The 26,509-nt window shown below is 41.9% G+C and overlaps 1 protein-coding gene across 1 annotated transcript in view; it reads right to left on the bottom strand.

The window, feature by feature from the left end:
* Positions 1-238: 238 nt before the first annotated feature.
* The window catches only part of LOC103605461 (grainyhead-like protein 2 homolog), a gene marked incomplete at its 5' end in the record, with an annotated part of 37,887 nt that continues 11,616 nt past the window's right edge, over positions 239-26,509 (bottom strand). Inside the window, 5 exons of the mRNA XM_008590055.1 lie at positions 239-479; positions 2,531-2,595; positions 11,266-11,351; positions 15,876-15,970; positions 24,509-24,540. Of these exons, the coding sequence (XP_008588277.1) occupies positions 365-479; positions 2,531-2,595; positions 11,266-11,351; positions 15,876-15,970; positions 24,509-24,540 (393 nt within the window). The remainder of the gene's footprint in view (positions 480-2,530; positions 2,596-11,265; positions 11,352-15,875; positions 15,971-24,508; positions 24,541-26,509) is intronic.

Raw genomic sequence — 26,509 nt, 5'->3', positions numbered from 1 at the left:
AGAGGTGAGAAAGAGGGACAAGACTTTTTCAGACTCTGAGGATGAATGGACTGGTTGTGTTTTCCTTGAAGCGGGGACTTTGGACGGTCTCATCTGGAGCCAGCAGTAACCTGCAGAGTCCTGGCAGGCCTGGACCCCAGGCTCCGGAAAAAGGTGGGCAATAAATAAGGATCCAGCAGGCCCAAGGCACCTTCCTGAGGGGCTCAGGAGCTGCTGGATGGACCAGACATACTGACCCTCAGTGCCCCCCAGCGCAGTCCTGTAACAGCAGTGATGAGGTGGGAGGTGGGCTCCGGGGCCGGGCCTCCACACCTCCCGGGGAGGACGCACTGACAGCTCCTGCTGACGGGATGCGGAGCCCAGTTCAGATTTCCGTGAGCGTGATCTTGAAGCCTTCCACCATGCTCTCCATGTTAAGGATGAAGGTGTCCTCGTGCGAGTAGTGCTCGATGATGTTGTCATCCATGTTCACCAAGATGCTGCCACAGGGAAGGGTAAAAAACAAAAACGCCATGAGCAGCGTGCTCAGTGCGAGGGCAGGCTCGAGGCTGGGAGGGGTGGAGGAGACAGGAGACAAGGCAGGGAAAAACCCTTTCGAGTTTCCCCAAAATCAATTTGAGGAAAGTGAAGCCTCAGTTTCTCAGAACCCTCATGACTCCTTATGAAACGGGACTTCAGAGATCATTCAACCCAACCCTCTTGCTTTATAGTTCAGTAAACCGAGGCCCAAAGAAGTTAGCAGAGCCCCAAATCACAGAGTAAGCTATGCATAGAGACGGGACCTAGAGAGTTAGGACCCTAACTGTGTTCATTATACCACATTGCCTCTTGACAATGAATTTTAAAAAATGCACTTCCTCTGCCCTTAGGAGGAAGAGGAAAATAACAGGGACCTCAGCTGCCCCGTATGGAGCACGTAATACACACCAGGCATGTTAAGTATTTAGATCTCACAGCAGCCTTAAAGGTAGGTGTTATTGCCACCATTTTGCAAATGAGAAAACTGAGCTCAGTGAGGTTAAATCATTTCCCTAAGTCCCCAGCTAGTGCATGGCTGAGCGAGGTTTTGAAACTAGCTTTGCCATTCACTGATGTTCTTTCTTTACCACATGTGACCTACTCCTTGGCTGACTAGCACTGGTGGATTTAGTTTTAAGAAAACAACATCCAGAGTCTGTCTATGATTTAGGAGTCTCTGAAACAATTCCATTCTTTGAAGTCAGATAGGTATTAGCTGAGAATGAAGAACTGACTCTACAGCAATGTGTCATCAGGCCAGTAGTTCAGCCTTTCAGAGTCTCTGTTTATTCTTCTGCAAAACTAAGAACAACAGTCCAGCTTCAGAGGGTTTTTGTTAGGATAAAAGCATTTAGCACAAGGTGTGACACAGAGCTCAATTAAAATGAATGTTATCATCAGCACCATGGACATCCGCACTGAGGATTTCTGCTTGACAGTAAGACCTTGAGACACCATTCTAATCTCACCATCAGAGTAACTGTAATACATTCTAGTGCGCTTTCCAATGAGGGCTCAAGTGGAAAGCGTTTTCTGCTTGACTCCCCATCAACCCATCAACCCATCTAGAAAGCGGAGCATCCTAGATTATCAATTTCCTTTATAAAAGAGGTCCAGAGGAGAGTTTAAAGACCCATATTATGCTTTTTATAGGAAAACAGCTCCAGAGCTGAGTCAATGAAAACCCTCTCCTGGCACTAAATCCAGCTCCTGTGACCACGTCTCTCAGAACCTCACAAACAGGAAGCCCCAGTAGGGCCTCGGAGGTGGTAGACAGCACAGCATGGGAGCGACGCAAGTGAGCTTGAGGCTACAGACCTGGGTTCAAATCTGTGTTCTACTTACTGAACATGAGACCTTGTGCAAGATGCTAAGCTCCCTCTGGCTTAGTTTCCTCATTAGCAAATTAGAGACAATAATAGCTTCTTCCTCAAACAAATAGTGAGGAGTACATGGAGGGATTCATATAAAGCACTTAGCAGGGGACCCAGACCTACTAAACACCCAAGAAAGAAGAGCAATTGCTCTTAACCATGAGAATAAGCAGGTCCAATGATGGTTTGAGAACATTTTATTAATAATTACTTTGAAAAGAATTCCCTATGTCCTGAACCATTTTTTGTTTCTACTGTGCCATCCTGATACTAACCCCAAGAGCTGTATGTGATTCCCTATAAACTCCACTCTCTGCAGAAAGGTGACTTTGTCATTCTTCCCAGTGTCCTCACCACCTCCAGACCCCTCTGGTCCACCTGCCAATCCTGTCATTAAAATAGGGCATCTCAGCTGACATCATGGCAATACACTATCTCCCTCTCTCCCTCCCTCCCTCTCTTTATTAAAGATAAAATGCATTGCACTTGCAAGCTGCCCTGAAATCCTTTGGAAGGATGACACAATTTTTATGAAAGGCAAACAACAGAACTAACAAAAGACAGGCACTTTTTTTTTTTAAGGCATCATGTAGATTTATCTGACTTGGGAGTCAGTTTAAGTTCAGTTTCTTTCTTACCCTTTTTTGCTTTTCTTGTAAAGCTTTGCTATCTTCTCCACAGGCAGCCCATATTTCTCAGATATCTGTAAAACCAATAACAAAAGGCAGATGAACACAGAAGGGGAGCCCAAGTGGAGGCAAGAAAGGAAGTCCCAATTTCACTCTCTTGGAGATTTTCCCAGGCACAGAGTGCTTTTCACTCATGAGTCAGGCTCTCAAAACGCCTCATTTATGGGGCTCTCCCTTTGTACAGACTTTAAATCATTCAATAAAAGATCCAGCCACATGGGAATTCAATGTATGATAAAGTGGCATTTCAGATCTGTTGAGAAAAGATGGATTCTAATCATGATGTTGTATTAAATAGGTAGCATATAGAAAAAAATTTAACAACTTGGAGCCCTTCTCCACTTCTTCTACCCAAATAAATTTCAGGTGGATTAAAGATTTACATGTGAAAGAGGAAACCATAAAAGTATAAGAAGAAACCATGAATCAATTCTTTGTACAGATGTCATCTTAAATAAGGAAGATTTTTCTAAGCAAGACATAAAACCTGAAGAAAAAAAATTAAAACATTAATAAAAACAATATAGAATTGAAAATAACAGCATAGCAAAAACCACCATAAAAAGCTGAAGACAAATACTACATGGGAAAACATTTTTGCAACACAAATGACAGACATGAAACTAAGTTCCTTAAGTTAAAAAGAACTCCTGCAAATCAAGAAAAAGACTAACACTTCAATGGAAAAAGAAAAAACAATCCCCTCCAAAAACATGAAGAAGCAATTCACAGAAAAAAATAAAATAAAATCAGACAAAGCACATGAGAAAATGCACCATCTCACTCATAATTTTAAAATACCAAAGAAACAGTAGGATACTACTTTTAATTTATCAAACTAATAAAAAACTAAAAAATTGGTACTACACTGTCAGCCAGAGTATGAGAAAAAACGACTCTCATATTTTATAGGTGGGAGAGTAACAAACTCAACTTTTCTGGAAAGAAATTTGTCAGAAGGTATTAACACGTAGAATGCATATATCCTTTGACCCACATAGTCCACATTGAGTCGTCTAGTCCTTAGAAATACAGGCAGATGTATGTAAAGATTTTCAAAGCATTATTGTTTATAATAAAGAAAATTGCAAATAAACATTTGCTAAACACATTTTGATATTTTCACAGTTGAAAACCATGAAGTCATTAAAAGAAACACGGGCAGCCTATCTGAATTTACATTAAAAAAAATATCCTTACTATATTGAGGGAAAAAACAAGTTGCAAAACACTGTACATAGTGTGATCCCCTTTGTTTTAAAAATATATAGGAGGGTGCTCTAAACAGTTCGTGGAAGAATAGAATGAAAAGATAACACAAATCTTTCCATGAACATATGAAGTCCCCTCATATATGTAAGTACATAGAAAATATGTGAAGGCTGCTCTGATCTACTAACAGTGGCTACCATTGAAAAATGGACAGAAACAAGGAGATTCTTTTACTTTTTACTTTGTACAATTCTATACTGCTTATTATATATTTACAGTGATTGTGTTTCACATTTCTAAATATAAAGTAGTACTAGTTTAGAGATGGATTCTAGAAGAACTGCCCTAAATGTCTTTCATGCCTTCTTTACTCCCAAATCGAATCTGCCCACCCTTTCTGAGCCCAGTGGCTAGTGCGCTCATAGGCAGCTTGGGCTATGGCAGATGAGGTTTGCGACTGGGATTATTGGAAAGTCTAGCACAGGTTAGAGAAAGAGGCTAAAGAGTTCTAGAGCAAAGTTTGAAAATCTTTGGATCCTGCAAAGAGCTCATTCAACAGAGAATCATAGATGCCCTCCCTCATCCCTCCCACCTTGTAGAAAGAACTCCCCACCCCCAATAAGCCCAGAAGGAGCAGAACAGGTGGGCTGAGGTCTGGAGAGCAAAAGGAGAGGGAATAAGTTACCTGCCTGATGCACACCACTGATCCATCACTGATGACATCCCCACAGCCATGCCTGAGTCAAAGGAGCCAAGCATGAAGGACAATGCATCCAAGGGGGGACTGCTGGCAGCAAAGAAAATGGACAGAACTTGTGTTGGTGGCAGCCATTTGCACAAGACATAAAAGAGTCCTTCAGAAGAACATAAAGGAATACTGATAAAGAACATGCAGTAAAGCACATGCATGCAAAATTGTGATCTAAAAATATGATTATTGAGCTAAAAAACTTTAAAAGTTCAGGGCTGGTCAGTTAGCTCAGTAGGTTAGAGTGCAGTGCTATAATACCAAAGTCAAGGGGTTCAGATCCCCATACTGGCCACCTGCCAAAAATAAAAATAAAAATAATAAAAAATAAATTAAAAGTTCAGGAAATGAATGGAAGGATAGATGGTAAATTCAGCAAACCAAAGAGTGTTAGGAAAAATCAAATTGAAAAACAATCTCAAAATGCAAAGTAAAAACACATAATGTAGATGAAAATCATGAATGAAAAGAAAAGAGACTTGAAGAATAGAGTCAGGACATATAAGATGTAAAAATCATCCCATACTGAGAGAAAGGAACAGATGGAGAAGAGAAAACAACCAAATAATAGAAAACCCAGGTTTTTAGACAGGAAAGGTATCCTAACTCCCAGGAGAGATCTATAACAAAAGATTCATATACCTGGCCACTCTGAAAAGGGCCAGATTTCCAAGCATAACAAAAATGTTCTGGTAACTCTCAAAAGAAAGAACAAGTTACCAAAAAAAAGGATAAACCTGGCTTCCATCTTCTTATCTGTGACACTACACCCAATGGACAGTGAAATAACCCTTACAGACTACAGAAAAGAAGGACTTCACCCCAAGAACCCTGTACACTATCAAGCTATCCCTCGCTTTTCAGAGTGAAAGAACAGTCTCTGAGAAATGCAAAGGTTCAGAGAGTATTTCACCCATATCTCATTTGAGAAAAATACTCCCAAAAGAATACTATCTGGAGACAAAATGCATCAGAACAGAGACTTCAAACCAGGCAAAGGAGGAAGAAAACAAGCAACCAGTGTGTTGTGCCATAAACTTGAGTATACACGTGGTGATGGGGACTGAGAATGTGACATTTAAGTGCTAAGGATCCTTGAAGTTAAAAGGACTTAACATAAACAAAATCTAACCGTTTCTTAGAAAAAGGTATTAAACTATTTCGGCAAAATCTAGAAGTTTGGAGTTTGTGGGGAAAGGGTAGGCATTTCAATGGGTCCATGCTAGTGGGCAAATGAGGGTGGGAGAGGGAGAGAGAAAAGCCCCAAAAGCCTCATCTCACAGAAGGCGTTGGGGGAGCTGGAGGGTCTTGGTGGGGAAAAGAGTTGGAATTTTAATTTCAAATGATAGAGAAATAAGAAGCAGAAGAGATTGAAACAATTTAGGAAAGGTAAAGAATAACTTCAAAATTAAAAAGATGAAAACAAGAAACTCAATCTTCCTGCAAAACTAAAGAGAAAGTAAGAGGAAACCACAAAGTGAAATAAATAAACAAAAAGAAGGAAGAAGTAAAATCAAGTATATCAGTCATTATACCAAATGAGAATAAAATTTACTCTTCCAGTAAAATACAAAGTGTCTGAGTGGGTGAAAAAGAAGAGAAAAAGATAAGAGGAGGAAGAGAAAAAAAGAAAAACCAGCTGTATGCTGTTTACAAGAAAAACATCTAACAACACGATGAATAAAAGGCTAACTGATGGATGACCATAACAAACAAATGCCAATAGAAAAGTAGGAGTGATGGGATTAGCATTAGACAGGGTATAATTTATGGTTGTTGAGGTAAGAATGGATGTGATATAATGACAAAAAGCACAATTTATGGGAAAGGAATAGTAATCATAAAACTTTACACATCTAACAGCATAACACTTCAGCAAAAATTATTACAGATAGAAGGAAACCTTGCAAAGAAAGCAATTACAGTGGGAGACTTCAATATACCTCCTGGAGAGTTGCATGAATTTCGTAGCCAAATATATAAGAACAGTTGAATAATATAATCAATATACTTTTTAATAAAAATACGCACACACACACACTCACATACATGAGGGTACTTCAAAAAGTTCATGTAAAGACTTGCATTATCTTTCAATTCTATTTTTCCATGAACTTTCTGAACTACCCTCATATATATACAGACACACACAACCATTACGTGGTCTGAAGAGACTGTATCATATACTGGGCAACAAAGACAACGTTGGATTATAATTCAATCAAATTAGAAATACAAATTTTTAAAGTTACCAGAAATGTTTAGCCTCTTGGAAATATTCCTACATAACCCTTCTGTGTGGCAGCTCCCCATCTCTTCCTCAGAAAGGCATAACTGCTATGAAGTAAAACAAAGCAGGGCAAGGGGACAAGGAGTGACAGAGATGCTATGTATGGAGGTGTTCTGGGAAGGCCCATCTGATGATGCACCATGTGAGCAGAGACCTGAACAAAGTGAGCCCTGTAGACATGGAGGAGGGGCACTCCTGGCGAGGGCACAGCAAACGCAGAGTCTTTGCACTGTGTCCTTTCTACCTCTGATTCCTACTCCAAACTATAGTATAGTAACAAGGACTAACCTTTACTGGGGGCTTAGTACATATCAGGGGCCAGGCAGAATTTTATATCTGTGTTGTTTCATTTGATCCTCATGACAACCCTGTGAGGTAGCTACTATTATTATTTCCATTTTAAGGATGAAGAAGGGGTTAAGAAACTTGCCCAGAGCTGGGGCAGTGGGGGACCTTAGGCCTCGGCCACGCCCCCCAACACCCACAACCAGCCCAGCAACAACCACCGAGCTGCAGCAAGAAGCGCCCTGGGCTCCCAAGCTAGGGTGATAGGGGGCAAGGGCTTCAGCCACACCCTCCTGACATCTGCACCCACACCAGGAATGACCAAGCCACAGCTGGAAGCCCCCTGGTCTAAACTTGCAGGAATGAGGGGGTGCCACAGGCCTCAACCCCACCCCTCCTCCTTCCTCCTTCTCATACCCTATTTCCTTTTCCCTTCCCGTCTCTCCCTCCCCCCAACTGCTCTGCAACATCAGAGAATGTAAAAATATATATATTAATAAACAAATAAACTTAAAAATAAATAAATAAATAAATAAGTAGAAAAATGGGTAAGGAGAATATTTTAGGACAAGTAAGTAATAAAACATAGAGTCATTAAAAGAAAAAACGAGATGTTTTAAACCTAAAATTAAGTGCTATTTGTGGCTTCTGATTGCTAATGAATAATTTCATATATTTCATATATATATGTACATGATGGAACTTTATTTACTATTATGGAAGTTTAATAATAAAATTATGAAAAATGAAAAAAAAAAAAAGAAACTTGCCCAGCTAGTAGGAGGCACAGTTGGAATTTGAACACAAGTCTTCTGAAATCAAAGCCTAATGCTGACCTCTAAGCTATACTGTTTATATACACACATGCATATTGGCTTTATTTTATACACACACACACACACACATTGCAAATATACGTGTGTATATACCATTATAGATACACATGCTTGTATTGTATATATTTATTTCACATATACAGTGTATATATAATATTATATTGTATATATGGATATTATATATACACGCGTGTATATTACAATATACACGTGTGTATTGGTAAATGTCAGCGTGGTAAAAGGTCATACGCCAGTGACATCTTGGTCCTCAGAGAAACCATACCCTGGAAGGAACCCTTTCTTACCCAACCCAGATTCCAAATAAACTTATTAGAGTATAACTACAGTGAGCAGGAGCCAGTGTTCTGCAAAATTCTATTGTCTCGCTTCACGGTGTGCTCAAGTCTTCATGTAAACAGAGCCTGTCGCCTTCATGGCTGTCCCAGGTTGCAGGGTCTGCTGTGTCATTCTTTTGCAATTCCCCACCAGAATACATCACATGAGGATCCTGAAAGAGCTTTGCTTGCCTTGCTTTCCCATTTGCAAGAATCAGGAAGCAAGGAGATAGCTTATGTTGGTTCTTTAATAAAATCATTTTTTCCCAGACTTAAAGGAGAGATGAAGTCAGAATTGCTCTAAGGAATCTGTCCAGAACGAGCCAAGGAAACCTGACCTCTCCACGGCTTACAGGGTCAAAGGATACCATGCGTTACTCTCCCCCACACCCCAGCTAACCAAAGCAAGGTAGGTGTAATGAGCTCCCCTGAAAGGGATCAGAAGCCGGATGCTGTTGTGTGGGGAGTGTAGGCAAAGGTTGCTGAGCTGCTGTTTGGGTGAGAGTAGAGGTGACATTTAGTTCCTGTATGATACAGTGAGACACATCTACAGAACACGTGTAGAACCAGCTAGATGTCATGGAAGGAAAAGAAGAGGCACAAAGGAAAAAGGCAGGATCATGGTATAAAAATCAGTTCAGAATTGGTCTAGATCAGTGGCTCTCACACCTAAAGCTCAGAATATATGGAAGAGCTTGTTAAAAAAACTGATTCCTGATTCCCATCCCCAATTCCATCTCCAACTAAGCAGAACCAGAATCTCTGGGGTTGAGGTCTGAGAATATGCATTTGAAACAACTGAGATGGTAATTTTCATATTTGCCACTGTCCCCGGTAAGTCAGTTTTAGTAAGATGGTCTTAAAGGCCAGACTGGGGTATGAAACCGCCCAAAGTTGCCCAGAGAGGTCTGAGTATTTTATGGGCTTTTCTAGCTCATAAATCTATCCTCTGGCAATTTTAGGGTCACTTTTAAAGTCCTGGTTCATTCTAAGAGATATACATATTTTTGTTGTGCTCATTTCCATCTTTGTTTTTCCAGACCCAACAAACTCCATTCCAATGAGAAACCCTGTAGAACAGAAAGGATCAGCGAGGCCTCCACCAGTGCTTCTTAGAGGGTGGTGCTTGATGCCCTGCACAGACCTGCTTGGGACTTGTTAACAACACGACTACAGAGGGCAGCGTGAAATCTGCACTGGTAACATTCCTATACACTTTTAAAAATTTTCTGATGAACAGTAACTACTTATTTTTTTTTACATATATCATACAATTCACCATTCAAGCCATTTTAAAGCATACAACTCAATAGCATTTAGTACATTCACAACGTTGTGTGACCGTCACCTCGATCTAGTCCTGAACATTTTCATCACTCTAAAAAGGAAGTGTGTGTTAAGCTGTCACCCACCATTCCCCCACTCCCCTCCCTGACAACCACTAATCTGCTTTCAGTCTCCATAGATTTGCCTATTCTGGATATTTTCTATAAATTGAATCAAATATTACACGGTCTTTGTGTCTGGTTCATCAATTCCACTCCTTAGTATGTACCCAAAAGAACTGGAAACAGAGGTTCAAACAAAAGCTTGCTCATGAATGGTTGTAGTAGCATTATTCGCAATAGCCAGTAAGCAGAAAAAATCCAACCTCTATCAACTGTTGAATGGAAAAACAAATGTGTATATAAATACAATGGAATATTATTCAGCCATAACAGGGAATGAAGTACTGGCTTATACTACGATATGGGTAAAACTAAAAAACAGTCTGCTAAATGAAAGAAAGCAGCCACAAAAGACTGCGTATTGTGCAATTCCACTTACGGGAACTATCCCATACATTTTAACATTTGGCCCCTGCTGTAGACTGGATGCTTCCCAACCTCATTGAGGCTTAATTCCCACTGTTAACTGCTGAGGGTGGGAAATCCTATTATGCTAATTGAAAGGTGGAGCCTTGAAGAGGTGATTAGATTGTAGGACTGTGCTGTAGTGAATGGATTAAAAATGGTGGTCAGGGGCGTGGTTCTGAGGGCTTTAAAAGGAGAGTGACTGAGGAGGTTAGTCTCTCTCTGATCCAACATTTTGTAATGTGATATCCTGCCGTCACTGTCGCCACCAAAGCCTTCACCAGCTATGTTCCCTGGACTTTAGACTTCCCAGCCCCAGATACTGTAAGCAATAAATTTCATTTTCTTTATAAATCACCCAGTTTCAGGTATTTTGTTATAAGCAACAGAAACAGACTAATACGGCCCCATAATCCAAGATACTGCTGCAATGTAGCAGTTTTTCAGACCAACCAACAATTTTGGACTGTGTCTCTGTCAGTCCTGTTGTCTCCATCAATAAAAAAAAAAACAAAAAACCTCTATCTTCTACAACACAGTTGTACAGGGTATTAAAAAAGAAAAAAAATAGATGTATGTGAGGGAAGGAGCTGGAAATCATACTCAAAAGTGGAGTTATATTAAAGTCATACTCAGGTAAATAGTACATGAATAAAATATAAAATAACTTTTCCTGAGCCCAATTTGGGTTAACACTAGACTAGATCTTGGGTGGGAAGGGAAAAATTGTACCTCAAATCACTATAACTCTGCAATATACTTTTTTTCTTAACCAAGAGGTGATATTTTTATTTTTGATTACACTATTACAGCCAGCAAGACACTTAATTGTTTTTATTTCATGCAACGAGACAAGTAAAAACTTACAATTTAACCTCCCTCCATGACATCTCACTGTGATTAGTCTGAAACTCACAGGGAATTGGCGGTTTTTCAAAATCCACTTCTTAAGATGTTAATAAGCCACGACAGTATACAGATCAGTGTCTGCACAAATCTCAGGTTCTCCTTTTTCTTTATAAAGTTATTCTAGAGCCATCTCAGTGGCTGCGTTTTAATAAATGGGTGCCAGCTACAGAGAACGCAGGCAGGTCCCCTGGAGGTGGAGAGGGGGTCTTTGCTTACCGCATCCATCAGGCCCTTCACCGTGGGGGATTTCAACATCAAAGCATCAAACACATCATCCGTCTCCCTCCGCACATACAAAAGCACTGAAAGAGAAGGAGATCTGGGTGACCGAAGGGACCCACACGGGTGCTCAGATGCCCAGGGGACTGCGTCCTCTTGCACAGGTGTTGCAGGCTGGCAGTATCTGCTGAGCCTCAGACCCTGGCCCAGACAACATCCTACAAGGGTGACTGAGACACCTATGTAGACAACGTGTGGCCAGGGAGTGCTAAGGCTTGAGGTCAACAAACAACTGGGAACCCCCTAACAGGCTGCCAGATGTGTGGACACCTATGTTCACACCTGAATTCTCAAGGTGGGTCCTTGAGCTTTTTATGACATTTCTTCTATTTATTTATTTGTTCATTTGACAAATATGAGGAGACTTCAAAAAGCTCGTAGAAAATGGATTTAAAAGATAATGCGACTGTTTCCCCAAACCTTTGGAAGACCCCTCATATTACTGACCATCCACCTGGGCCCCTGGGCCATGTGTGTCTGGAGCTGGGGTCGTAGCTGTGAGTTGTCACACCCCCTGCCCTTAAGGAGTTTGCACCCCACTTAGAAAGACAGACATTCCTCTCTAAGATAAATAAACCGTGAGACACAGAGTTAGGAGTTATAGAGGGAAATGACACAAAAGCGTGCATATAGGGGCTCAGCCTTGCCAGCGTGGGGATGCTTGGGGATGCTCGGGGAGGCTACCTTGAAGGAGGCATTGGAGGTATGAGGGCTGTTGGAGGCATCAATGTTGGCAAATGGTGTAGTGGGTAGGGCAGGGAGAAGGATAGGATGGGGAGCAAACTCCAGGCAGACAACCAACAGGCCCAGGAGGGAGCGGGCACTGTCAGAGGCAGGTGGAGGAGGAAACTCGGAGGTGGCGTGCCACACATCTGGTTTTGTGCGCAGGTCAGTCCTGTAGTGGGCCCTGGTCCTTTAACCTCTCCAAGCCTTGGTTTTCTCTGTGAAACAGCATAAGAGTATCTAGCTCATGGGGTTGTCACGAGGGTTGAATAAAATCACGTCCATGCGGCATGCTTAGCACAGCACCTGGCACTCAGCAAGCAGCAGCTCTCAATCAGTGCTGGCTATGATGAATCAGTGCCATGGTTCTCATGCCCTCAGTGAAGTGGGATGCAGCTTTTCTATTCATTTATCTATAAAATATCATTCTAAATTTGAGAATGTACAAATTATGAGAGATGGTAGGGGCCCCAGGTATGATTAGAGATGCACGAGCTGAGGCTCAGAGAGACTAAGACACTCCCCCAGGGCCCCATGGATGTGACAGCTGCTGGCTGCTGCTGCTCTGCTCACTGTTGCCCTCCCTGCCTGGACCTACCCTTACAGCGACTATGCTGTGGCTTAGCTCCCAGAAAACTCTTGGAACTGCCATTCAGAGGCAACCCTCCAGCCCCCGTGAGCTGACGGCCCTTTCCGTCTCCCTCATCCCAGTGGTGTGACTTCTGACTCTTCCTGCAGGGGGAACGAAGGGGGTCAAAGCTGAAGCTATATGCACTTGGCCACTCTAGGGAAAACACACAGGTCAAAACCCTGCTGAGCCTGGATCCCAATGACAGTCAGATACCAACTGAGCTTCAATTGCCATCAACTGGAAGAACAAAGTTGAAACTAGAAAATCAAATCAGCTCTAACCCAATCTCCCACCCTTTCTCCCCTTGTCCCCTGGTCTCCAAGGACTTCATTAAAGCTGCTTGCTTTACAAAAGCCACATCTACATGGGTGCACACGGGTTCTGCCTTCACTTCCTTTCTGTACACAGTAGATGTTCAGTGTATGAGGAAAAAAAGAAAATGAAAAAAGGAAAACATAACATGTATAACAGAATTTCTTCTCTTTACCAAATATGAAAGTAAAATACCAATTAAACAAATAGATTGAATGTGTCTCCAAATATTTCCAAATTTAGTCCTTTGGAAGGAATAGTTTATAGCCTCTATTTCAGCTAATATGACCTAGTGACCTAATGAATATTATAAGAGGACTCAATGCTAACAGTACAATAAGAAATAATTAGAACAGGATCTCGATTACATCCAGATAAGGAAAAGTCAAGGAAAAAAACCAAAAAACATTGGTGGCTATTATAGACAAACATTCTATAACTTCTTCCCACAGCCCCCAACAACAACAACAAAAAGTAATTTCCAGGAGGCTGACCCTAAGGAACCAAACCATATTCTATTACAATGAGCACTGCTTCCACTGCATTTACAAATCCCTTCTTTGGAACACTACGGCTGTCATTCTTGCTTCAGGAGCGTCCGGGAAGTGCTAAAGGTGGGCTGCGGGAGAACGCCAGGTGGGGCAGCTCCGCCGTTCTCCTGCTGGCTGGTTGACGGCCACATTCAGGCCAACTGGGCTCACAGTACACCCGTGATGGCTTGCCCAGGGAGTCAGCTCTCATGGGCTCTCTGTCGGTGGCAGAGCAACGGTAATGATCACTCTCTCAACATAGCAAGAACAGCCATCATGCACCCTAGACATTGTACAGCCAAAGGCAGACAGCCACATAGGGCAGCCCCCAAGCAACTCCCACTGAGCCACCCTGACAAGTGGCTACAAAGGCAAAACAAGCAATAATAATGGCACTGTTGATAATTATGATCATTCTCTCTCAGGGAACTTCTAACAAATAAAGAGGAACTGTCACTGACCCTGATTCCCCATGCTTGTCAAAGACCAGCTCAGTGAGCTCTCCAAGTAGAGGTTCAGTAATTCCACCATCCTTTTCCAAAGAAATGTCATTCCTGGGAGAAAGTTTTCTCTATTGCCAGTAGGTTACAGCACTTTCTTGTGTCTCTAGGATTTAGCTGTTTCAAAGGTCATAGCCTTAACTTTTGATTACAGTCCAGTGCAATTTCTAGCGGCAATTCTTGTGCTGGCTTCACAATCTCAAAATCGGTAGTCCCCTCTTACCCGCGGTTCTGCTTTCCTCAGTCCAGTCACCCACAGTCCAGTTACCCACGTTCCAAAAACAAGTGAGCACAGTACAATACGATATTTTGAGAGAGAGACCGCATTCACATAACTTTTACTACAGTATATTGTTATAATTATTCTATTTTAGTATTAGTTATTGCTGTTAATCTCTTACCATCTCTAATTTATAAATTAATCTTTATCATTAGGATGTATGTATAGTAAAAAACATAGTATACATAGGGTTCGGTACTAACTGTGGGCTTAAGTATCCACTGGGGGTCTTGAAATGTTTCCCCCTCGGATAAAGGGGGGCTGTACTGTGATCTGAAAAACAGTCTTTGGACCAGCCACCAGGCACTAAATATGGAGGCAAGCTACAATTACTTTTGCCTATGTGATTTTTGATTTCCACATATCTCTGCTGTAATTCTTAAGTATAAAATATAAAAGGCATCCAGGCATGGAGTTCGAAATGTACTAGAATATTTGATGTCGAGCCTGTGAAGTCAGAAAATCTTTTAAAGGTTTAAATGTTGGCAATGTGACATTTATGCATTTATGTTCTTTCCATTCTGAAACACTAATTACTTATTCACTATTATGGTAATGTAACTTAATTAGAAACAAACCTACTAATAAAACTAGTAGTTGTAACAGTGAACATGGAGCGCTTACTCCGCGTCGGGGCCTCGAGTGTGTCACACGGACTAACTCATCAGTCCTCACCGCAGCTCTATGAGGCCGACACTCTTATCATCTCCATTTTACAGAAAAGAACGCTAAGGCTCTGAAGGGGAAGAACCTTCCCAAAGTCATACAAGTCTAGGTAGCTAAGGCAGGCTCCAGAGGGGAAGCTCTCGACCATTAGGCAAATCCCATTACAACAAATAGGAAAAAAATATTCTCAATAACAAAAAACTCAAGCCTGTGCCGATGGTGGGCATATTTAACATGGTAAGCTGAGCCCCTGAAAGGCTGGTCCTGTGTAAGTCTAAAGTCTCTGGAAGCCCTTGGTGTTGGCTGCAGCAGGCCCTGGGGGGACACGGCCACTCCGCACACTCCCCCTGACTCTGGGGAAGGACGGGGCGTCGCGTACAGCAGCGAGACACGGAGCAAGATGCTGGCACGCTCCCTTGTTTCTTACCCTCTTGCTGAAGTGGAACAAGACCCCTGACCGAGAGACAATGAGTAAGCTGTGATGTCACAGAAAACTAAGGCTCATTTATCTGTATGAGATGATTCATTCGTGTCTACTGAACGATGCTAAAGTGCTGGCTGTTACGAGATGGTACAGTCACGCACACAGCAAGAGTTACTTTTAACCTTGGATCTCGCTGCTGGATGAGTCAGTATATTCATTACATTTCTCCCAAGGCAAAAGCAAGCAGCAGCGCCCAGGAAGAGCAAATGTTTACTTAAGGTGCTGAGCAGCACAGAGTTTAAAGCGAAGGAGAAGACTGTGAACTTCCTGTGTGAATAAAATATCACAAAAGCTCACGCCCAGCCGTAGGGGCCGGGGCTGGGCTGCCGGCCCTCCTTGGTGAACCCCCTCACCCCGACTTCATGCTGGGAGGTGCCCCTAATGTCGGCAATGCCAGTGGCTGCCCCAGCTGGAGAGATACCTCGCTTCATCCCTTCTTCTTTCATCTGCTTAGAAGGTGCTGGACCAAACTCCTCTTCCATGGGCCTGAACATCCGTTTCACAAGGACACTGCTGCTAGAAAAGATAAGCAAAAGTTGTTCAGTAAAGCAGGCAAGGTGTTGAAGCACAAGTTCATGCGTGTGTCAGTCCCTATCCTTTCCCATGATTCAGATCATCCCTAGTTTTCCGCGCCCGGATCCACTCACCAACCTCCTTCCTCCCCTTGCATGTCCCAAGCCATCCCTGTTGGAGGCAGAACACACTCACCAATGTCTTTAGGGCATGGACCTAAGACACACTCCCCATTGCTGAATGTGGACCCACAAGGTGAGACTTGCGGGTTTTACCCACTCCATCCTGCACACATCCCACCTTTCTGCTCATATCAGGGCTGGGGGTTAGCAGAATGAGCCCTGGGGTCTGTGTGGTCTCCAAGTCACATCGACCCCTCCCATCCAGCTGAGGCCTAGGTGTTCCTGTCCCCTCCTGCCAGCCCCTTGGGGCACAGCAGTGATCTCTGCAAATGAGGCAGGCCAGCCTGGCTGGTTCTCAGTTGTGAGTCTGTCCTGACTTCCTGCTGTTCTGTCTGTCCATCTGGTTGGTGTGGATGACACCACAGGGGTGGAAGCTCCTGAGAGACCCAGACCTTGGCTGCCCATCCTTTCCTCCTCCTCAGAGAGGGTTTCAGGCCCTCCTCCTGGAAGCCTATGGTGCCGAGGCCCTGCACATCCCCAGTTCGGATAGTTCTTCATTTCTTCCCAAAGTCCCTGTCCACTCTGGGCACCCTAACGAAGGAGAGGACTTTTTGAGTGGAAAAGAAATTGGACGAACAGAAGTTGCTGATGCTGAGAAAATGCTTCCAATGAAATCTTACTATTCCTCAAGCCCTCAAGGCAGCAGTTGCAGGTTTTTAGAAATTTTTACTGTCTCTGGGATTCCTGAGCACGTGAAGCAATGCAGACAGGCAGTTCAGAACTGTGAAGACGGGAACTCTGGGGCCCGACTATCTCTCCTTCATAATTTATTAACTGTGGGAACTTGGACAAGTTCCTCAACCTCCCTGGGCCTCAGTCTCCTTATCTTTAAAAAGAGGCTGTTGAGAGAATTAGGTGAGTTCACATACGTAAAGCACCCACAAGGTCCCTGACACATTGTAAGCACCACTGACGTGTTAGATGAAGACGATGACAGTGATTACAAGTTGGAGAGATCTGAGGAAGAGATATGAGGAGGAGTTACTAAGGCAGACAATTTGAAAGAAGTCAGAGTTTCATTTACCATCAGAGAGCAAACAGTCCCAACTACCACTCTGGTCCAGTTTAAGGACTAGTGTTGGTAAAGCTCCCTGCATGGAAGGTTGACATTATATCAACCTCAGGCTTCCTAGGTAATGCGGAACCCTGCAACTCCACGCTGGCACTATTGTCCCTATGAAGTTATTTATCAGCTCTCAAGCTGGGCTAATGGTGGGGCCAATGGTAGAAAGAGCACACAGTACAAAACTATAGACAGCCCAAAAGTATTAAACTATTAAAAGTAATAGTTTAAACTATTAAACCAATGATGCTTTAATTTACCTCTGCATACCCTAGCTGTATAGAGGTACGAAGGTACAACCATCAGTCAAAGTCCCAAATAAGTCTTCAGATGCTACAAAGCACATTTCATCTCCTTGGTCACTTAAGTCTCATGAACACTGTGTGCCAGCCAGGGCGAGGGCCGAGTTTGTCCCCATCCCAGTGATGAGCAAAAGCTCCATGTGTTAAGTGTCGTGGGCAGCGCGATGCCGCTCACGAGTGAAGCAGGCTGTTCAGATAACCAGCCTCGGAGGGAGCAACCGCATGATAAAGCTACTCAGTAAATCTGAGATAAGGAGCAGCAAGGGTCTGAGAAACGATATTAAGACTTAGCATTCTCTTATGCTTTTCCCGAGTAAGTCAAACTAATAGAAATAACTAGAGGAAAAGCCTCAAACTCAAGTCCCAGCTGAAGGTGGTAATGAGTTTTTATGGCACCGTTCCCTCTGCCTTCCTCTCACTACCTTGATAAAAGCACATCTTGTTACTCTGTCACGTCTCGAAACTGGAGTGACCATGGCCTCAGGACTAGAAGATTAAAAATCCGTTCACACAGCAGTCAGTGACCAACAGGTTAATAGTGGGTAAATAGCCCGAAATATCACCAGACACTCTCTCACGCTGTGTGAGGGTTCCTAAGTCAGTGATCTTCTTTCTTCACCAAGCAAGATTTATTTGTTTTTCTGGTTTTATTGACTTTTGATAACACCCTGTACTGAGCCATGAAAAACCGTGCCATTAAAATAACATCTTGAATAAACCACATTTCTCTTGGGGATTCAAAAATGCTTTTTCACACTTTCAAATCTATAAACCTGGTAGGAGTCAATAAACTTGTGTGGCCCAAACTCAACTGTTCCATTTATTTTCAAAGCAAGGCAAGAAAGGAAGGGCAGATATGACAGTCCCCTTTGACAGATAAAAGAACACAAATTTCAGATCTCCTGGTGCCAGTGCAATTACACTGGATTGTGCCACAAAAGGACTGGAGAACTGGGAAAAGGTGTGTTCTCTGACATCAATCTCATCCCACTGGCACAATGGGGTGGCTGGTACGTAGAGTGACTCCAGGTACAGTGGCACATTCAGCCATTGTCTTATAGGATTAATCTCAGAGAAAGCAAGTCCCTGAGGTATAAACAAAAGAGTGCCAAGTTTCATCAGGAAAATATCGGGGAGGTGTCAGGTCTCAAGCACGGGTCTTTGGCCACACCCGGGAAAGGCAATGTTGCATCCTCCTTGACAGGCTGAACTGCACTAGACGTTGGGTGACTGGTGAGGAAGGAGGTGTCAAAAAAAAGTGCAGAAAGGGGTTGCAGGTACCATGGAGACAGAGTTTGTCTATTTCACAACTCTGCTTATGGCCTACGGATGCTGATTACCATTAATGCCCTAAATAAATGTAGGTTCCTCCTCTACATTAGCCTCAGAAAAGAGGAGGTCACTTTATATTCAAGTCCTCACAAAGTCTTTCACATTATGGAGGAGCACTTCAATTAATTCACTTTCAATAAACTACTTTCTGGAGAAGTCATCCCAAAATGACTTTAATCAATGCTAGTTTGGGGTGTTTATAGAATTCACCCGACAGAAACAGTAAAACAAACAGAGACCACACATAGATTTATTAGCAGTTATGAGCTCAAAGTGCAAGTAATAAGTGACTCAGTCACTAGACCCGAGAAAGATCATTTAAAAAAGTAATACAGATACTTCTGTTCCCAGTTAAGATGCTGTAGCCTGTGGCAAAACAATGTTTCAGCCAAGAACAACTTGAAAAACTGCCTAAAATTTGTAAAAGATCTTATGGAAGGTATCAAAGTGCTTCTGATGAGGCAGCCAGAACTTGAGGAGCTGAGATCTCAGAAGAAAACTGCAAAAGAGGTGAGCTAATAATCAGTGACCACTTTTCCCCTCAAACCATTTGCCAATCTCGTCTGGGGCATAAAGGATGATAATTCCAGGAGAGGCACATACCAAGAATGAAGAAGCTGGCATAGCTTTTAGCAATCTCATAGTGTTAGAGAAACAAAAACTAGAGTTTAGGGATGCAAAGGTACCCAGGACTTATAGTCAAACTTCCAGAGAGTAGAAGGGCACAAGAAGTGAGTCAGACCCTCTGTGGTATTCCTCCTGGGGTATTTACCAAGTTCTTAGGTAGCACAGGACAAGAGAATAAGTTAAGCAGAGAACCCCTGAAAATTGTAGAGGATGTTTTGGCAGTCTCACTATGCTCAGAAGGCCCACCCAAGGAAGAAGACCCATAGTAAGACCCTTAGAGCTATAATCTAGGATGAGCCAGAAACAATCTGAGGCTAATAAAATCTGCAACCCAGCTTTGGGTCAGTTCTGTCGCTGACTCAATTATGGTAATCAACACCCACTCAGGCAGCACAACAGAAGATAGAAAAAACCTTCACAAGAGAAAAATAATGTCATCCAGAGATTCCATAATTTTTATATACACTGTTCACCATTGAATTGATATTTATCAAGTTGACTAATAAATAGGACCAAGGGAAAAATAAACAATAGAAAAAGACCCACATAAAACACTTACAGCCCACTTATTTATCAGATATAAACTTAAAAATAACTGTGATTATTGTGTTTGTGAAAATAAATGACAAAACATACAGAGCTGGAATCTATTAAAAAATAAGTAAACCAATTAAGTGAAAATCCTAGGACTAAAAAGTGCAATAATTAAAATTAAGAACTCAATAGATGAGCTTAACAGTAGATCAGACCCAGAAGAAGAGAATATAACATTAGGTCAGTAGAAAATATTCAGGCTAAAGCATGATGAGCAAAGAGGACAGAAAATTCAGAAAAAAACAAAACAAAACATTAAAAACACAAGAACACAATAAAAAGTTCTAATATGCATTTAGAATCCCAAAGAAGTTGGGGAGGAAAGAGGGAGGTGGGGGGAGGGGGCACAGGGAAGAAGCAATATTAGAAGAGATCACAGCCAAGAATGTTGTAAAACTGATAAAGACATCAACAATAAACATATTCAGTAAGTGCTATAAAATTCAAAGCAGGAAAAAATACAAAGAAAACCTAGACATAGAAACATTATAATGAAAATTCTGAAAACTTAAGAGAAAGAGACAACTTTAAAAGCATTCATAAAAGAAGAGAGAAAAGGAAGAAACATCATATTCAAAAGAGCAACAGTAAGACAGCTGGCTTCTCAACAGAAATGATGGAAACCAAAACACAAAGGAAATAAATGCCAAACTGGAATTCTATACCTAGCAAAAATATCCTACAAGTGATTGCAAATGAAAACATTTACAACAAACTAATAATCTGAGAGAATTTGTTGCCAAAAGTTTCATGACAAAAGAAATACTGAACAGAGTTCTTCAGGAAGTAGGAAATTGATCCCAAAGAGAAACAGAGGGAGAGAGGGAGGGAGGGAGGAAAGAAGGAGAAAGCAACAAATAGGGTAAATATAGCTTACATTTATAAAAGGAGGTAAAGCTTAGTTATAAGAGTCTTAGATTTAAATCTCCCAATTCTCAAAAATGGCAAACTAGTATACAAGCAAGAATAACTAGTACTAATGTAAAGAACTGGTAAAATTGGCTCCGAGGGATAGTAAAATTGGTTTTCATTTTCTTAAATTAAAAAAAAAATCTCCTTTGCATATTTGAGGCATATTTGAATATTACTGAGTGGATTTATAAATGTAATATCTAATAATAAAAAATTCAAAAATATATCAACTGGGGGGGTTCTTACAACTGCATGTGAATCTACAGTTATCTCAAAATTAAAAGTTTAAAAATGTAATTTAAGAAATGGAGGTGACATTTTGGCAATCATTATGCAGTTATTTCTTTCTAATGTTATGAGAATCAGTATTTGTGGTTTGGGAATAAAATTTTTAAAGACAATCTCATTTATGTGGATTTAAAAAGTATCTCAACTTTTATGGTAGTGAAGAATTGCCCTGATAAACAGTGAGGTAAAAAGTAACTTTAGCAATGAGAAAAAACCTGATGTCAAAGATAAATTATTAAAAATTTGCATAAAAGTGTTTTATAAAATGTGACAGATATTTGTAAATTAAGCAATATGTTATTCTTTAAATGTATGTGTAATTAAATTAACAAAATATCAGTAAATCATTGACCCTTTTGGTTATTCATAAAGGCTTACCTATTCAAGTTGGCCCAAAAGCTTTAATTTATGTTTTCATCTTCTCCTTGGGAAAATAGGAAAATTGCCCTATATTTTTAATCACCTTATACTCATGAGTATGTGGTAAAACATAGCACACTGCACCCTACATTTCATGGTTTGCTTGGCATCCCTGAGAGCTCTATCAAAAGAAAGCACTTGGTTCTCTGGAAAATTGCTCCTTGAAAAGAAATAGTGCAGTATTCTAAAAGGATCTTATTTTGTAGCCCTACAAAGACTGCTGATGAATACAGGGTGGGTGTGATAGATTTAACATTATGTTGATTAAGTGTACCCACTGTTAATTGATTAATAATCTCTAACTTCCCGAAAGGGCATTGAATTCTAGCCAAAGTGTTTGCTTCCATGGAAGATGGGCATCCAGAACTGCCTCTTTTTCTCAGCAACACTGTGCCGAGCTTCTGGCTTGGTCTGGCAGCATCTACAGGACCTCCCTCCTGCAGGAGAGGCAGGGCCCTCTGCTGGACACTCACAGCCTGATGAGCAAGTCCCTTCTCACTTCTCTGATGAACATGCTTTGAGCTGGCACAGGGCCAATCTGCAGGGCTGGCCTGCCCAACTTTTACCCCCTTCTGGCTTTTGTTTCCTAAAGTCTCACTCCAGTGGAGATAGTGGTATGCCTTTAAGAAGAAGCAAGGGGAGAAGAGAAATTCTGAGAGAGGATTGAAGTCTGAGGGTTCCAAGCAGCATCCCATGGCAATGGCAGGATCTTGGAGGAACACTGAATTCCGCACATCAAGGAGCATTTAGGATCTCAGGCACTTCTTGCTCATAATACTGTGTTCTCATGAGAATAATACAAAGTCAGTGCTAGACGGAATCTCAGAACGTCTTATACGAAATCCTCAATGTAAAATCGAGGACACCAAAGCCTAGAGATCAAGGAGCTGGCCAAGGCTTCACACTGGTGAGTGGTAATGCAGGGTAGAACTTGGGCTTCCTGACCTCAGAGTCAGCATCCTCTCCTTGACACCACGCTGTCCCTTGTAACATATGTGAATAAGTGATTAGGATTGATAGTACTAATCATCATTTCTGTTCATTCCAACCACTTGAAATATATTAACTATGTGCCAAGATAAGAACAACCCTCTAATTAGGTATTAAGAAAATTTAGAACTCAGAATTTAGAGGTCAAGTCCCAGACAAGGTTCTGCCCCTAACCAGGTGGGGAATTGCTGATTCCTGTGAGATTCTCTGTCCTTCAGCATTGAGAAGAAGGTGGCAAACTTCTTCTGTAAAGGGACAGACAGTGAATATTTAAGCCATATGGCCTCTGTTGTAACTATTCAACTCTGCTGTTGTAGCACCAAAAGAGCTGCTGAAAATACAGAAAGGAATTCATATGGCTGTGATCCAGTAAAACTTTATTCATGGACACTTGCATTTCATATAAGTTTCACAAGTCACGCAGTATTATTATTCTTTTGAATTTTTTCAACTGTTGAATATATAAAAACCATTCTTATCTTGCAAAAACCCATGGTGGGCCAGATTTGGTCCTCAGGTTACAGTCTGTCAACCTCTTCTCTAGGAATGACTCAGCAATATCTGCTCCACTCAGTTTGCCAACTGTGAGATGTTTTACAAGTAAATATATTAATCACATAAAAATAGGGAAGCCATGGTTTGACCATAGTTTGAAAAAAATAAATAATGATCTAGAGATTTTAGTTACGTATACCTAATGCAAACCAAGAACATAAAGTAGGTATTGAAAATGAATGTAGTTCTAGAAAAGAAAAACAGCATCTAAGTCATAAGAAGAAATTATCCCAATATAATCTGCAATTCATGTGGTCCAGAACACAGTTTATTCTTTAAGGAGACTATTAACAAATTTAGTAATCCCCCCTGGAGGGAAATTAAGATGTTGAGAAGTAGAACTATATTTTACCAAGAACAGTTGTAGAGAGGTAGGGGATGTTTGAATGATAAGGAAGGATGAGACTTATGCAGAAAGCAGAACTAGAGCTGATGGGTAGAAGTCAAAGGAAGGTAGAAGTCAGCTCAACAAACAAAGTAACTTCCTAAGAGCTGGAATTGTCCAACAGTGTGAAGATCTATCTCACACATGGCGAGCTCTCCAGCACTGGGAATATTTGAGTAGAAGCAAGCTGACCACCTGTCAAGGATGTGGTGTAGATGTTACCATTGCCTAGGACAGTCAGCTAAATGACCTTGAATGTTCCTTTTGGGCTCTAAAATTCTGAGTTTATAAGATGAGTTAAAGGATAGAAAGCAGTTTAGAGATTTGACTGCCCCTAAACAACTGCAGGACCACTTTCAGGTAGACACGTATCCTATTCAAAGATGGAGAACACCGCCAATCACTGTAATGCAGAGACTTGATGTGGAAGACACTGGGAGCCTTAGTGATCCCTCTCTTACCTACAGTTCTAGAGGACAGTGAAAAGGTTCTCAGCCTTCCCAGTTGCATTCAAACCAGCCTCCCCACTGGCCCACCGGGATCACTTCCCAGAGCGAGGGCTTCAAGAAGTATTCATGGGTGGCCCAGGTAGTACTGGAAGTAGGAGAGGCTGTCTCCTTTGACTCATGCCTCAGGCTCAGCTTGATCTTGTGTTGGGACCAAACGATGGGTAGGGAGGGCTATCAGGAAGATTTCAGTAACTGGATTATTGGTGAAAAGATGGGAAGGAAGAGAGGGGTCACTTAGAAAAACAGCTAGTTATTCAAAGGCAGATTATAGGAAGGAAAGAGGGGGGAAGGAGAGACTTGGAAGGATACTCAGTGCTGGAAGAGCATTTCCACTGGCATGAAGAGGCTTTGGGTGTTTAAGTGAAAGAACTGAGTGTCTTACCCTTCTCGTTCATCATCCGTGTTGTAATACACCTGTGGAACAAAACAATAGGCTTACTGTAGGTCAGAGGCAAGAAATGGAAACATACCACGTGGTGCGCAGACTTTCCTAAGGCAGAAACTGTCTCTTAAAATAGACAAAAGACAAATCTGTATAATGACGCTGTGTGTATGTGTGTGTTTCAAAGGAAATGCAAATTTAACCTCTTCACATTCTCCCTGGGGTTAATTCTTAGCTTTTAATAAAATAAAATTGCAAATCTGATTATGTCTAGCTAAAGTCAGTCTGATCAGGCTACCTATGGCCGTAAGCCATATCTTGCTATTGACACTGAGGAACTATTTTGGAAGGATTTAAAATTCATTGTTTAGAAAGGCACTGGCTTGCAGGGTGGCTCTTGGAGCAGGGCCTGTGAGTAACATCCAATTTGGTCCAGAGACAAGCTGACTCCAGGCACTGTGCTACTGGCAAGGGGATGGGCAAAAGGGTCCCATTGTAGTATGGCAGTAACCCCAGGCCTCTCTGTTAACTCCCCAAAGGGGCCGGGATTGCCCTGGCATCCCATAGCCACAGAAATTTAAGAGCAACTATCTTCAGGCTGGGAAACATCATTTAGCTCTGGAAGGTATTCCTGGCCAGAAGGAAGATCTCCCAGGACAGTCTTCTTTAGGTGGTCAGCATGGCAGCAGGTAGAATCAGAATTAAAGAAATTATGCAGAATCCTTATTATTTTACAGAACTATGGGAGAAATCCAGAGAAGATCTGCTATACCCAATTATTTCTAAAAGTTCACTGTGGGCCTTTTGTGAGCTTTATCTGTGTGCTTCAGGATGATTTGTGTTTGGGTTTAGAATAATACCTCAGTTGATATCAGACATTTACATGCTAACTTCAAGAGTAGCCTCTGATTATAATACAGTTAGACGCTGTTCCTGTCCCAGCCTTGGAGAGAGCCCTAGAGGGACACCCTCCCTACAGACTTTCTCAAAGGCTCTTGGCAGTTCCTGGGTGGCTGCCAGGCCTAGACCTGGTTATATAACAAAACTGGTTACCTGGAACTCTCTGGGAATGAGTCATTTTAGTCACTAGCTCAGATTTCTACAGGAACTTTCTCCCTTTAATTTTTTTTTTTTATGGCTATTGTATTGTATACTTTATTTCTTCTGAAACAGTAACAGTTTGGTTTTTTTTTTCCCCACCCCCAGTTTCAGTGTGGCATCCAGACCATCTGTCATTGTGATGTACTAGAAATGGAAATGTCTGTTTAAATGCACATGGGGTGCCCATGTAAGGAAGGGAGGCTGGGTCATACCTCGGGCCACACAACTGGATTGTTTTGAAAAACTTCATAATGATGGCTTGTGTTTTGCTGCTTTCTTTAAATGTCGCATAATGCATTTACCCTCTGGGCTTCCCTGGCAGGGTGACAGACGCTGTCTGCAAAGTGGTTGGTGACCCAAACGTGGAAGCGGCCTGAAGTGTTTTCCTGCCCTCCTGAATGGCCTCTGCTTCACTGTCCCTATCACTGTCCTTTCATTGTCATTTCTCCTCCTCCCACGTAATGACCCCATTTCTCCCTTATCAGCTGTTGGGCCCATTGCACTAACTGAATTTTTAGAGCATGTTTTCAAACTTCAGAATGCATGAAAGACATGTGGAGACTTATCATCAATGCAAATTCCTAGAACCTACTTCAGACATCTTCATTTGAAAGACCTGGGATGGAACTCAGGAATCTGAATCCTTAGCAAGAACTCCCGTGTTTCAGGGGAAGATTGTTTACAAATGACAACTGTCAAGGGTGTGAGGGAGGACAGGTGTCCTCCTTGGGTTCGGGTGCTTTGAGGAAGGCTGATACTGCCAAGACCACATTATCCAAAAAGACGATGCCTCTGCTCCCACAATTTCTCCCAAGTTCCCCTCATCATTTGTCTTTTTTTTTTTTTTTTTTCCTTTTTTTGTCTTTTTTCGTGTCCGGCAACGGATCGCAACCCTCAGTG

This window comes from Galeopterus variegatus, unplaced genomic scaffold (genome assembly GCF_000696425.1).
Source record: "Galeopterus variegatus unplaced genomic scaffold, G_variegatus-3.0.2 Scaffold5823, whole genome shotgun sequence".
NCBI classification, from domain to species: domain Eukaryota; kingdom Metazoa; phylum Chordata; class Mammalia; order Dermoptera; family Cynocephalidae; genus Galeopterus; species Galeopterus variegatus.
Note: the sequence above shows the minus strand (reverse complement) of the source record. Positions and strands in the feature narration are given on the sequence as shown.